The following is a 14,518-nucleotide window of genomic DNA, read 5'->3' as shown; positions in this document are numbered from 1 at the left end:
CTATATTTAAAAATAGCTAATTTAATTCTATACTTTTTATCATTCCACCGACTATTAAAAAAATTATTAATCCATTAATGGAGATATCTCATTTTTTTTCAAAAACTGAGTTATCATATTATTGTTATATTATCATATTATTGATTTTTTAAAAAATTCTCGTATTTGAATTCTTAATCAGCACTTGTTATAAAAGGAGTAACGGTTAGCTAGCTACATTATTATAATATACTATGTGATGTGTGTAGTTATATTGGTTTTACATTTATAAAATAAAGATCAAAATTGATAAAATTTAATTGGTAATTTTATAGGGTTAAAAGGACAATTTTGGCTTTAAATTATTAATGAGGGATAAATATATTAAATTTAATATTTCTGTCTAAATTTACCAATAAATTATTATTAAAATGTCAAATAAAATTAAATAGACTGAAAATAGAAAAAAATAGATAATTAATAATTTTATTTGATTTTTTAATAATAATTTTTTTTAAATGAAAATTAGGAATTGAGGAAATAGAATCTTTTAATAATAGTTTATAAGATAAATTTAAAATAAAAATAAAAATTTAATATTTTTACCCGTCGTATAATTTGATAATAAATTTAACTTATTAACTAAATTTATAATATGTATAATCAGTTTTCATTAATGAGATAATATTAAATTAATCATTTTTTTAATGGTCGGATAAAATCGGTAGAAATTTTAAAACTTTAGAATTAAATTAGTTAGTTTTAAATTATGGAATAGAATTATATAAAATTATAAAATACATAAAAAAATTTTTTCAGTTCACCAGAAAAAATTTAGGTAATTTTAGTCTTTTTTCATATTTATAAAATGCACTTTTATTTATTTATTTAATTTTTGTTACTTTTCCATTTCATATAAAATCACCTTATATATATATTTTTTAATAATGTAGATTTTTTGATGAGTGACTTAGTAACAAAGAAAGAGATAAAGTGGGGAATAGAAGAATTGGAAATGGAGGTTGTCCAGGGATGTATTTATAGATAATGTCTAATTTGTTCAATCTAGATATAAAAGTTGTGTATCTGACCCTTATTTTGACTCTCTAAGCTGCATTTCTGAAAAAAAGTTTGCTGATAAGATTAATGTCTTATTTTGATGTATTTAGCAAGTATGAATTGAATGAAGACTTTGCAATTGGGTTAAACAACTGATCAAATTAATGCATGTTTGATTACAAATTCTTGTAATTATTTTTAATTTTAATCATATTTATTTTGGAATGAGTATCGATCATCGTAAAAAATAACATATATAACTTTTTATTATAATATTTCTTTATAGTAAAAATATTTGTAATAATATAAATGTGAGATAAATTTTTAATATTATTAATTTTAAATTTAAAAAATTTTAATTATTTATTATTATAATTATGCTACATTAGACTCGTTTAATGTAGACAGTGACTGTCATCACAGGTAGGAATTTGATAAAAGAGTTGCACGGTCCCATCTGAGAAAAGAAAGACACGACACTATAACACACGGTTTTTCATCAAAACTCATCATCCCCATGATAGATGGAGTCTTGGCACCAAGTTACTGTTATCAAGCACAGTCCAACAAATCCCCATTATGTCTATAATCGCGGGATTACTAACCTATCCGTTGACAATATTTATTATTAGGCAACCGGCCACATCATCGCCGGATTATCAAAAAATACTATATTTATTTTCATCTTCCTACAGTATAAAAGAAGAATGAGCACAGAGGTAAAGGTACACTATTCTCCCACACTAATACTCTCAAACTCATTACATTCACTCTCTTCAGTATTCTAATTTGAGCGTCAGAGTGGCTGCTGTCGACACCCATCACTTCATGTTATCTTCTTTGCAGATCTAGCCAATCACACCATAACTCCATTCTAACCACATCAATCTAATCTCTGCAACACCATTTAGTTCCACTGTCGGGAAATCCATTGAATTCTCTCTATTTATTTGGATTAAAATCAGTCTCTTATTCCTTTTTCTTAAAAAGAATTGAATTCTCTCTGTTTATTTGGATTAAAATCGGTTTCTTATCCATTTTCTCTTAAAAAGAAATCTCTTTTTTATCTTTAGAAATGGCCGACAATTTACGAGCTACTGCTAAGGTTGCTACCGATGAGAATGCTATCTTTTCTTCCACTTCTGGTAGTGATCTCCTATGGCCAGCGAAGCAGATCTCAACAATCTGAGCAATGAGCAAATACTCCAGTAAGTCAAAAGGTTGTCAGTTATTTTCGAGAAATACAAAGCTTGAGAAGAGGCGTCACTCATGGCTCCTAGGGTAAGGGAAGAAGTCTCCATAGGTATCTCAGGGACTCAAACAGAGGCAATCCAAACATGGTCCAAAAGGATGGACAAGTTTGAGGAAGGAAAGTCATCAGACGATGCTCCAAAGGATGCCGTCTGGAAGTTAGTACGGGCTGCTCAAAGGTACTGAAAAGGACGGGAAAAGAACAAAAGAACGAGCAAAAAACAAGACTAAAATTCAGATAAGCAAGGATATATGGGAGAACACAAAAGTTATCCAGTCTCTCGAGGAAGGGACGACCAAAGTAAGTATAAGAATTACACCCACATGAATGACTCATGAACACATATTCTAATATGGACTAGGAAAAATAACAAGAAGATCAAGTGGCCTCTCAAACTCAACCCTAAGAAAGTAAAAAAATGAGATAGGATCAGGTACTGCTATTTTCATGAAGACCACGGACATACAACGGAGGAGTGTCGGCACTTGAAAGATGAGATCAGGAGGTTAATAAGGAACGTCACACTTTGAAAGTTCATCAGAAAGAATAGAAGAGATAGGAGACCCGAGCGTGAGGTAACAAATCCCAATACCACCCCTGACAATGAACCTGTGGGGGTTACTCATGTATTTGCAGGAGGACTGAGCGTTAATAGAGGTGAAAATAAGGAGAATATCATAGATGTCCAGCTCCTGAGTCAAACTCCGAGTCTTGAAAACGGTCAAGTCACACGATCGAGTCTTTTATTTTATTCTTAGAAAAATATTTATGATTTATGGAAAGGTTATAAAACTAGTATGCATTCTTCAAGCTTCTGTTTTGATAGGAAAGTCAGAAAAGTAGGATGGATGAAAGCGTGGAAACGAGAACAAAGGCCAAAATCTGGGCATTGGTCTGTGGAAATACATTCATAAAATGGTCATCCAGGCATGAGTCTCATATAACAAGGCATTTCATACCAGGCCACAAGGCAATCGCCAAGCCAAAATCCAGACGTTGGTCTGCGGAAAAAAATTTATAAAAGGCCATAAGGCAATGGCCAAACCATCTGGGCATGAGTCCCACATATAAATCTGAGCGTTGGACCGTGGAAATAAACATTCATCAAAGACCACAGCTTTGTTGGGTATGGGTCTCGCAAAGCAAGGCATTTCATGCCAGGCCGCAAGCCAAGTACACGCCAGGCCAACCAACCAGGCATTAGTCCCGCTTCACAAATAGTTTCTAAAGCATTTAATGCCAAGCCTTAAGGCGGGTACACGCCAGATCGACCTACCAGGTGTTAGTCTCGCTTTATGAGAAGTTTCAAAGGCATTTCATGACAAGCCGTATGGTAAGTACACATCAGGTCGACCTATCGAGTATTAGTCCCACTTCATGAGAAGTTTCTAAGGCATTTGATACTAGGCCTCAAGGTGGGTACATGTCTGACTGACCTGCCACGCATTAGTCCCGCTTCATAAGAAGTTTCTAAGGCATTGAATGCTAGGCCTCAAGGTGGGTATATGCTAGGCTAGAAGACTGAGTGTTAGCCCCGCTCATAAGAAGTTTCAAAGGCGTTTGATGCCAAGCCACAAGGTGGGTATACGCTAGGCCGACCTACTGGGTGTTAGTCCCACTTCATAAGAAGTTTCTAAGGCATTTGAAGTCAAGTCTCAAGGTAGGTACACGCCAGGCTGACCTACCGGGTATTAGTCTCACTTCATGAGAAGTTTCTAAGGCATTAAATGTCAGGGCTCAAGGCAGGTATACGCCAGGCCAGGAGACCGGGTGTTAGCTTTGCTCACAAGAAGTTTTAAAGGTGTTTGATGCCAGGCCGCAAGACGGGTATACGTCAAGCCGACCTACCGGGTGTTAGTCTCGCTTCACAAGAAGTTTCTAAGGCATTTGAAGGCCAACAAACTCCTAAGGGCTAGAAAAATTTTTGAAAAGGCTAGTTTTTATGTCCCTTATGCATGTTGAGTGAGTATGAATGATTATGAGTTGTTGGGTGTAAGGATCGGAGTGTTTGGTGGCTGTGTGCATAGGGCAGAATCGGGTTCTGCCTTGCTGGAGAACCCAAGTTCGGCCGCCGAACCTGCTTGTGGAGGCAGCCTTTTGGCCGCCTAACCCGCCTCCGAAAGTTCCAACCTTTGGATCTGTAAAGGGTTTAAGCCGCCGAACCTGCCCCCGAAAGTCCCTGACTTTCGGATCTCTGAGGGACCTTCGGCTGCCGAACTTGCCGCCGAAAGTCCCCTGCCCAGCCTTCTTCTGCTTGTTTTGTATGCATGCTTTGGTATGTTTTAGGGGGTTCTTCGAGAGTTGTTTAGGGTCATGTAAAGGATATGTTTCGTCCCTCATCTGAGTCCATCTGTGTAGGATCGGACTTGGGAGACCGTAAAGGCGTGCAGTGAGATAGATGCATCAGTGTTAGGCAAGCGTCAGCCAGAGGTGAGTAGAACTGAACTAATCTATTATTTTAAAGTAATTAAGCTTTTTTAAGTATGCTCATACATCACGAATGCTATGTATATGTATTAGGTTGTTTGCATTAGAATTCACGAATATGATGCATTGCATAATTTACTGTTGTTGTGGATGGATGTTGGATGACCCACTAGCCCTCGAGTATGATATGTTATGATGTATACGGAAGTCCAGGTCGAGGCCCATTCTACGCCCCTGGCAATATGTAAGAGAAAGGTCGAGGCCCATTCTACGCTCCTGGCAATATGTAAGAGAAAGTCCAGGTCGAGACCCATTCTATGCTCCTGGCACTATGGATTTACTATCTTATGTTATGTTTAAGAGGAAGTCCTGAGGAGCACCCGTCGTGGGTCGGGCACTATTGAAATTTGTAGAGGGTTACTGGTGACAAATCCATCCTGATGTGAATTGTTTGTGTTGTGACGCATTTTATTCGATCATATGCTTATTAAACTGTTTTTATGTTTTGCTCACTACACTACAAAAATTTATCGGAACAGTAACGGAAAATAGTAACGGAAAATATCTGTTACTGATTAGTAACGGATTAATAACGGATATCATGTAAAGAACAAAAATAGTAACGGATTAAATAATCCGTTATTAATCCGTTACTAAATTCTGTAACGGATTAATATCCGTTACAGAATTGGTTCAACGGGCACAAAATTAGTAACGGATTAACTAATCCGTTACTAAATTGTTTTCAATTCAGTTTATTTAGTAACGGATAAACTATCCGTTACAGAAGTTAAAATTAGTAACGGATGTTTCCGTTACTAAAATTAAAATCCCTAATATACGAAATAGGGTATTTTCCCTTTCTCAATCACACAGATTTACTTCTCCTTTCCCGGCATTTCAACAAAAACCTCTCTTCCCGCTGTCACCACCCACTGTCACCACCCGCTGTCACCATCCGCTGTCACCACCGTTGCTGCGTCCGCTGGTGGTGGCTACTTCTTCTATTTTCGCCATCGCTCCCTCTGATTGTCGTCGTTGCTTCCGTCAGTCTAGTCCGTCTCCCTCTCATCGGCGCATCCGCTGGTCCCGTTCTTCTACTGTCCGGTGCTGTTCCTCGTCGTCAAGCAAGCCTCTGCTGATTTTCGCGTCATCCGCTGGTCCAATCACTGCAGGTTTGAATTAATTTTGAAGACCCATAAACTTGATTATTTGTGGACACTGTTATTGCAAACTTGAAATTGTTCCTGTTTGCTGTTTGTGGCATTGCTCTGTTTATGCATTGTGTCGTATTGGAACGATTGTTTTATCATTCAGAGCCAAAAATGATCTTGTTTCTCTTTGGACTTTGATCCGTATGTCTGTTTGATTTTGGGTGAATTAATGCATTTCTAATGTTGTTAAATCATTGAGAACTGATTTATATGGGGATTAAGATGGAATATGATGCTGCAGTAGAATGCTCTAGTTTCTTAGTTGATATTTGCTGAATTTTTTTTTTTCCATTTGGAAGACTAATCCCTCAACACCCTTGAATTATTCGGAGGAGAACAATTCTAATAATATAATATCTTCTAGCTACAGTAAGAACGATTTAGAATAGTGTTACAGACTTTTCTATTTTTGGAGGGGAAGGGGTTACAAAGGAAGAGGTAGGGAGTAGAGGGAATCACGTGAAAGGACATAAAGCACATGAAGGAGGAGAAGAGCGTGGATTTTTGAGGATAGTCATTGAGCTACTAGGCGCTATGCTATTGCTTTCCTTGGCTGGTGGAGTTGAAGTAAATTGATAGATGGAAGGAACCTCAGTCATGTTGCATTAAGCTCACAACTTGTATCAACTCTGCTAATGTTAGTAAAAGTTTTACTGTCTGTGGTATTATTTATTTATTTATTTTTGTACATGTTGAAAAGCGGCTGCTTCTACTGTACCATGGGTGTTCTTTTTTCAGCTTATTTTCAGTTCATAATCAGCATTTATGACACTTATTCAGGTGAAATGCTGTGGGTTCTTTTTTTGTTTATTTTTGTGCCTGTGTTTGTGCGAAAATTAGTTTACAAGTCCTTTTGGAGAAATTATTTACAAGCTCATTTATTGATGTTTTTGAGCACTTGATAATGTTATGCCAAATCTTGTAAGTCCTGAGGTTTCGCTAATATCCTATACTGTTTCTTCCTATTTTAGATAGTTGTAGTGAGAGCTGAATTTTATGGTGAATTGGACAAGTGCCTTAATTTATATGTTCTTGAAAAAGGGAGGACAGTTCTTTTAATTACACCCAGCAAATAATAGATTGGGAGGTTGGTGATGTACACCTAACTAGGGATCCTCTATTTGCCAAATTCCTAATATTGTGGACATAATATATATATCAATCATCTAAGACTTTTTCCCCTGCTTTTCTGCATTTTTTGTTAGGAAATGATTAAATGAACTATGCATGTGATGAGCTTTCTACTGCTCCTTATATCAGATACAGAGAAATTCTATACTGAAGTCCAGGAAAAAATACTTAAATTAATTTTAAAATTAAATTAAAATTAAATTAAATTAATTAATTTTAAAATTAAATGAAAATTAAATTAATTAATTTTAAAATTAAATTAAAATTAAATTAATTAATTTTAATACTTAAAATTAATTAAATTAAAATTAAATTAATACTTAAAATTTATACTTAAAATTAATTAAATTAATTAAATTAATACTTAAAATTAATACTTCAAATTTATACTTAAAATTAATACTTAAAATTAAATTAATACTTAAAATTAATACTTAAAATTAATACTTAAAATTAAATTAATACTTAAAATTAATATTTCAAATTAATACTTCAAATTAAATTAAAATTAATTAAATTAAAATTAAATTAATACTTAAAATTAATTAAATTAAATTAATACTACTTTTGGAGATTAGATTGGAGATTATTTTTAGTATCATTCATGGTAGTTTGTGGCTTATTTTGCTTTCTTTTCTCTCCTTATGATTCCTGTGGACTTTCCTTTGACTTGGGACTTAGTTGCTTTATTTACATAACCATTACTTTATTTATTAATATTTTTTTTAGATGAGGACATCCTTGTGACCAACTCTTCATTTATTGTTATACATTCTAGGTATAATAGGTACAATATGCATTCTGACAGAGGTTGGATGTATGCAAGACTAAAAGATGGTCTACTAAATCCTTTATTCCTTGAAGGATTAAATGAATTCATATCAGCTGCCAAACAGTTTCCAGACTGTTTGAATGGAGAACTTATTAGGTGTCCATGTAATCGATTTAAGTGCCAAAATCGCAGTTTTGAAGATGAGAGTACAGTTAGGTTTCATCTGATGAAATATGGGTTTGTTAGGGACTATTATGTATGGTATTTGCATGGAGAAATGCAAACCTACAATGAGGTCCACGGGAGAAGTAATGATTCGACTTACAACACTTGCAATGTGGAATATCAACATACTGAGTTCTCTAATGCTTATGAACAACTAGTTGTAGATGCAGCAGGACCGAGTTTCTCCCCATCAATTAGTAATGAGCCTCCAAATCAATCTACTCAGAGATTGTACGACATGTTGGCCGCTGTTAATCAGGAATTGTGGCCAGGTTGTGAAAATCATTCACAACTGTCAGCTGTGGCAAGGATATTGAATATCAAATCTGAACATCATTTGTCCGAACGTTGTTTTGACAATATTTGCCAATTCATCAAAGAGATTTTACCTACTGATAATTTGTTTACTGATAATTTCTACTCTACAAAGAAATTGCTTGAAGGCTTGGGATTACCAATTCAGAAGATTCATACTTGCTTAAATGGTTGTATGATTTATTGGGGTGAGGATAATGAATTGCTCAGGTGCAAGGTGTGTGATCATCCGAGGTACAAACGATTGCAAGTTAGCCAGAGCTCTAGTAAAACCCAAGTTGCTTATAGTAAAATGTATTACATGCCAATCACACCTAGACTACAAAGGTTGTACGCATCTAATGCTACAGCTAAGGATATGACTTGGCATGCAAATCATGGGACTAATGATGATTTAATGCATCATCCAGCTGATTCGCATGCATGGAAAGCTTTTGATAATAATTGGCCTCATTTCAGTGCTGAGAAACGTAATGTCCGTCTTGGACTGTGTACCGATGGTTTTCAACCCTTTGGACAATCTGGTCAGCAATATTCATCATGGCCTGTCATATTGACACCGTACAATTTACCCCCATGGTTATGCATGAAAGGTGAGTATATGTTTCTCACTATACTTGTCCCAGGGCCTAGAAATCCAAAAGATAAGTTGGATGTGTATTTGCAACCCCTAGTAACTGAGTTGAAAGATTTATGGGAGAATGGAGTTGAAACATATGATGCATTCAATAAAGAAAATTTCAACTTGCGAGCTGCTTTAATGTGGACTATAAGTGATTTTCCTGCTTATGCAATGTTATCTGGATGGAGCACTGCAGGACGAACTGCTTGTCCTTATTGCATGGAAGATAGTGATGCATTCACATTGACAAGAGGAGGTAAGCAATCATGGTTTGATAATCATCGCAAATTTTTACCTCCTAGCCATTCTTTTAGAAGAAACAAAACAGCTTTTAGGAAGAATGTATCTGTTACTAAGAAAGCTAAACCACCTATTTCCGGTGAAGAAATACTTAAACAGATTGATGAATTGGGGTTTAAGAGGGTTATAGATGAGGATGCATTTGAAATAAATTCCCGTCTATCAAAGCAATGCGGTTGGCGAAAAAGAAGCATCTTGTGGGATTTACCGTATTGGAAAACAAATTTGATTCGACACAATCTTGATGTAATGCACATTGAGAAAAATTTTTTTGAAAATATAATCAACACTGTAATGAGTGTTGAGGGAAAGACAAAGGATAATGCCAAGTCAAGGGCAGACCTAAATGTGATCTGTGATCGGCCAGAGTTGGAAATGGATCAAGTCACTAGGAGATATCCCAAAGCTTGTTATACTCTAGATAAGCAAAGTAAGCAAGTATTATGTGATTGGTTGAAAAATCTCAAGTTTCCCGATGGATATGTTTCCAATATGGGGCGATGTATTGATATGAAGAAGCTGAAGATGTTTGGTATGAAGAGTCATGATTGTCATGTCTTCATGCAGCGGATTATGCCAATTGCATTTCGTGAGTTGCTTCCATCAAATGTGTGGCAACCCTTAACAGAGTTGAGTAATTTTTTTAAGGAGTTAACATCTACCACTATAAGTGAGAGTGATATGTTGCGGTTGCATGGTGAAATTCCTTTAATCATATGCAAGCTTGAGCGTGTTTTCCCTCCAAGCTTCTTTGATTGTATGGAACACCTCCCTCTCCATCTAGCATATGAAGCATGGCTGGCAGGTCCAGTGCAATATCGATGGATGTATCCTTTTGAACGGTAAGTTCTTTTAACTTCACTTTAATTAAGTTATTTAATAATGTTTACTAATGTTGGTCATATATTTTATAGATATCTGCGACGGCTTAAGAATAATGTCAGAAATAAAGCTAGAGTCGAGGGATCAATATGTAATGCGTACCTAGTAGAAGAAGCAACTTCATTTTGTGCACATTACTTTGAATCGTATGTCCAAACTAGACATCGAAAAGTGCCAAGGAATGTTGATATTTCAGAAAGTACTGAAAATTATGAAGGCAATCTATCAATCTTCATGCAGTCCGGTCGACCAATAGGAAAAGGGACAACCAGATATCTTATGGAGGATGAGTATAAAGCAGCACAAGTGTACATATTATTAAATTGTCCAGAAGTGAAACCCTATATTGAGTAAGTTATCGTAAATAAGTAATTTATATATTATGTTCATAAATTACTTTTTCTAATGGAGTTGAGGTTTTTCCAGCATTTACATTGATCAATTGCGCTCAAATGATCCGTTGGTCAATGATTCTCAGATTGACATCAAATTGGAGAGTGAATTCTCTATATGGTTCAACAATTTTGCTCATGATTCGTGCAATAACATATCCAATAAGTTTATCATATCGCTTGCAATGGGTCCATTACGAAGTGTGACGTCATACAATGGATATATGGTGAATGGATATAAGTTTCAATCGAAGTCATACTGTGCAAGTAGAGCAACAATGAACAGTGGGGTGTGTATTAAGGGGTCAAATTACAGCAGCGAAGAAAGCGATTACTATGGACAATTGCTTGAAGTTATACGTTTGGAGTATCCAGGTCTTCCAATCAAGCGAGTTGTACTTTTCAAATGCAATTGGTTTGACCCCACTCCAAATGTAGGCACAAAGATCCATAGTAAATATAAACTTGTCGATGTGAATCATAAACGATCTTTTAATAGATATGAGCCTTTTGTGCTGGGAGTACAAGCAATGCAAGTGATATATACTCCGTATCCTAGCCTAAAGCGAGATAAAATTGACTGGTGGGCTGCTATAAAAGTCAAAGCACGTTCTGTAATTCAACTTCCAACACAAGAAAATACACAACCTGCTGATGAACCATTTCAACAAGAGGAAATGGAACACACTGCCATAATTAGAGAAATTGATGATTCAACACAACAATTAAATGATCCAACTGGGGATGTTATTGAAATTGATGATGGTGAAGAAAATGATGAAGATGAAACTATAATAGCAACAGAAACAGATGATGATGATGATGATGACTTAGATGTAGATAGTGAATAGAAGGTATAACATAATTGATATCTATTTTTACTTTTAGTTATTAAATATGTTAACTACATCTTGATTTTTATAATGTAAATTTGTACAGGATGAGAGGACGAGGACGCGGATCTTCATCACGGGGTCGAGGAGACCATGGCAGGGGTAGTGTCCACACAACTGAATCAGAAAATGTCAATCAAGATTTGGTACAACACACTGCTTTGATTCCTAGACCAGACCAGGGTGAGAGATCCACACCGGGTGCTGCATCATCCACTCCTGCATCAGTGCACACATCTGCTACTGCCTCAGCACCCATAGGTTTGCCACCTATTGCATCTACGGCTACATCTGCATCTGCTTCTGGTAGTTGTGCACCTACAGGGCTCAGACCACATATTCACTTAGTAAATTCAGTGTGAGTAAAATTTATAAGTATTTTTAACTATGCATTTAATTTTTTTGCTTATTTCAAAATTATTTTGTTTGTCAATTATTCTTTTACAGCATGCAGCCTTCTGATCCGATTGCTAGGCGGATTACCTTGATCTTCAAGGAAAAGTTAGTAGCAGATGGATTTTGTTGGAAGAATGTACCAGAAGAGGTTAAAGAATTCTATTGGCAAGAATTTAAGGTAATACAAATTATATTGTACATGTAATTATTTTTACTGTGCATTATTTGTAGCTAAATGTGAGTAATTACAGAAACACTTCTTATGGGAGGAGGCAATAGAACAACTGATGAAGATAGCTTGGAGAAAGAAAGCTGCCGAGCGATATCGTAGCCTTATGTGTAGCGTAAGGAATGGGAAGGAGAAGAGACTATCACTGACAGAAGGAGTAATGGATGCATGGCAATTCGCTTGGGGAGCAACTGAGTATAAAGAGAAATGCAAAAAATTCTCAAATAACAGAAAGAGTGAAACAGGTGGGCAAGGTGCTGGCCCATCAAGACATTGTGGAGGATCCATATCTCAGTATAGGCATCAACAACAGATGGTACGTAATATTCATTCTCACTTAAATTTTTTCAAATACTTTAAATTTATCCAATTTATTGTGAATTTATATTGAAGCATGTTATTACTATTTATATTTTACTTGCAGCGCGAAAGACTAGGCAGAGATCCTCTACCTCATGAGTTATTTGAGGCTACGCATAAGAAGAAGGGTTCCTCAGAGTTTGTTGATGCACGCTCAAAGTCCATTCATGTGAGAAATTAAATAAATTTATAGTAAATTATTTGATTTGTAGTTTATACTGTTATATCACATGGTATTTTTTTTTGAAGGATCGCTTTCTGACTTTGAAAGAGCAAGCATCACAGACAGATAATGACAGTAGTCAGGCATCCCGCGTTGATGAGGCTCAGTTATACTTTGAGGCAGTAGGTGGAGAGAAAAAAAGAAGGGTGTACGGTCTTGGATCACAGGCTTCAGTTTTCTTCCCAAACAAGACTTCTGCTAATACATCCTTCACATCAGCTCAGCAAAATCAGGATCTTCAAGATGAAATGGCTGATCTCAGACGCAAGCTACAGGAGCGTGAGGATAATGAACAAGCATTGATTGAGCAAAATGTGCGGATTACCTCTGAGCTCTCACAGGTGAAGGATTTACTTATGCAGCTTGTGAGTGAAAGACAAGGCAACCAGCCTTCAGCTCCCGGTGAGGGAACTTCTGCACAGCCTGCACAGCCTGCACAGCCTCCTTATCAAGCAGATGAAACAAATGATGAGGACGAGGACGAGAACACTACACATTTATAGTTTCTTTTTTCATTACACATATGTACTAGGATAATAAAGAATTTGTTAATTTTTTGAGTTTAAAATTGAACAGCTGGATGTTTGGATATATGTTTGATTTGATTTACATAATATATGATATTGGATTTGAGTTCATTCATGACATTTGGTTTTTACATGTTGTTATTGAGATGAGTTGTAATATGTGAGTGTATTTACAGGTTAGTTGTAATATGTGAGTGTATTTACAGGTTTGTCTGATTAGATTATATAATTTATAATATTTTATTATAATTTTATAAATAGTAACGGATTAGTAACGGATTAAGTTGTTACTGATATGTTAAAAATAGTAACGGATTAGTAACGGAAAAATCCGTTACTAAAATCAACAAAACGGAAACTAAATTTAGTAATGGAATTTCCGTTACTAATCCGTTACTAAATTAGTAACCGATTTGTAACGGAAAAATCCGTTACCAAAAAATTCCGTTACTAAAATCAACTAAACGGAAACCAAATTTAGTAACGGAATTTCCGTTACAAATCCGTTACTAATTTAGTAACGGACTATAAAATCCGTTACTAATGCATTAGCAACGAGGTTCACTGTAACGGAAAATTTCCGTTACAAATCCGTTACAAAATGGTTTTAGTAACGGATTTTTAATAATTAGTAACGGAAATTTCCGTTACTAATCCGGGAAATTTTTGTAGTGCTAGGCTCTTGTAGCTTATCCCTTTCCCCTAATTCCAAGTTTGCAGGATCAGAGTTAGCTCGGTAAAGTCGACTGAGTTGCTGGTATAGTCTTCTGTAATAGTATAGTTGTGGACATGTATTATTGTATGATTTTAGAATTGTGCTTCACCCTAGTGGTTATCTTGTAATTCCTGTTTTCATGATCTTTATGTAAAAGTTAAGTATAAGTTTATGTTTGAACTGAGCTTGAGGCATATTTATTGCCCATACCGGAGCATTTGATGAGAGCTCTAGTTGGGGTTTCATGATTTCAGTTTTGATACATGCACACGAGCCTTGGTTCATGAAATATTTAAGTTTTTTATTTTTGCGTGATCATGTATGGAATTTTGTTAGGTGTAACCGAATGCACAATAGGCTTGCTATGGGCTCCGGTGACCTTAAGTCGATCTGAACCCTAGAGCCGGTAGCGGTCCGGTTCTGGGGTCGTTACTATGAATTAGGATGAGATCTGCTTCTAGTTAGCTTGATATATTCTATGCTATGGATTTGTTATTCAATTGTTTTACTTTTTAGTACTTAAATTCTTGAACCTCTCAACACTATTTGAATCTATTATATATCTTTAATAGTTATACTTTTTATAGTTGAACTATATTAGTATT

General features: G+C 35.6%; 2 protein-coding genes across 2 annotated transcripts; both read left to right on the top strand.

Annotated features, from left to right (window-relative positions):
* Window positions 1–7,589: 7,589 nt before the first annotated feature.
* Window positions 7,590–11,652, top strand: LOC122723237. Its single transcript, XM_043954896.1, has 4 exons — window positions 7,590–10,138; window positions 10,211–10,528; window positions 10,605–11,424; window positions 11,510–11,652. The coding sequence occupies exons 1-3, from the start codon at window positions 7,857–7,859 to the stop codon at window positions 11,419–11,421; spliced, it is 3,417 nt and encodes a 1,138-aa protein (XP_043810831.1). The 5' UTR covers window positions 7,590–7,856; the 3' UTR covers window positions 11,422–11,424; window positions 11,510–11,652.
* On the top strand, window positions 11,511–13,174 carry LOC122723124. Its single transcript, XM_043954249.1, has 5 exons — window positions 11,511–11,821; window positions 11,911–12,037; window positions 12,111–12,404; window positions 12,513–12,617; window positions 12,698–13,174. The coding sequence occupies exons 1-5, from the start codon at window positions 11,511–11,513 to the stop codon at window positions 13,172–13,174; spliced, it is 1,314 nt and encodes a 437-aa protein (XP_043810184.1).
* The last annotated feature ends 1,344 nt before the right edge of the window (window positions 13,175–14,518 follow it).

This window comes from Manihot esculenta, chromosome 1 (genome assembly GCF_001659605.2).
Source record: "Manihot esculenta cultivar AM560-2 chromosome 1, M.esculenta_v8, whole genome shotgun sequence".
Classification (NCBI taxonomy): Eukaryota; Viridiplantae; Streptophyta; class Magnoliopsida; order Malpighiales; family Euphorbiaceae; genus Manihot; species Manihot esculenta.
The sequence above is the reverse complement of the archived record's forward strand: the minus strand, read 5'-3'. Positions and strand labels throughout refer to the sequence as shown.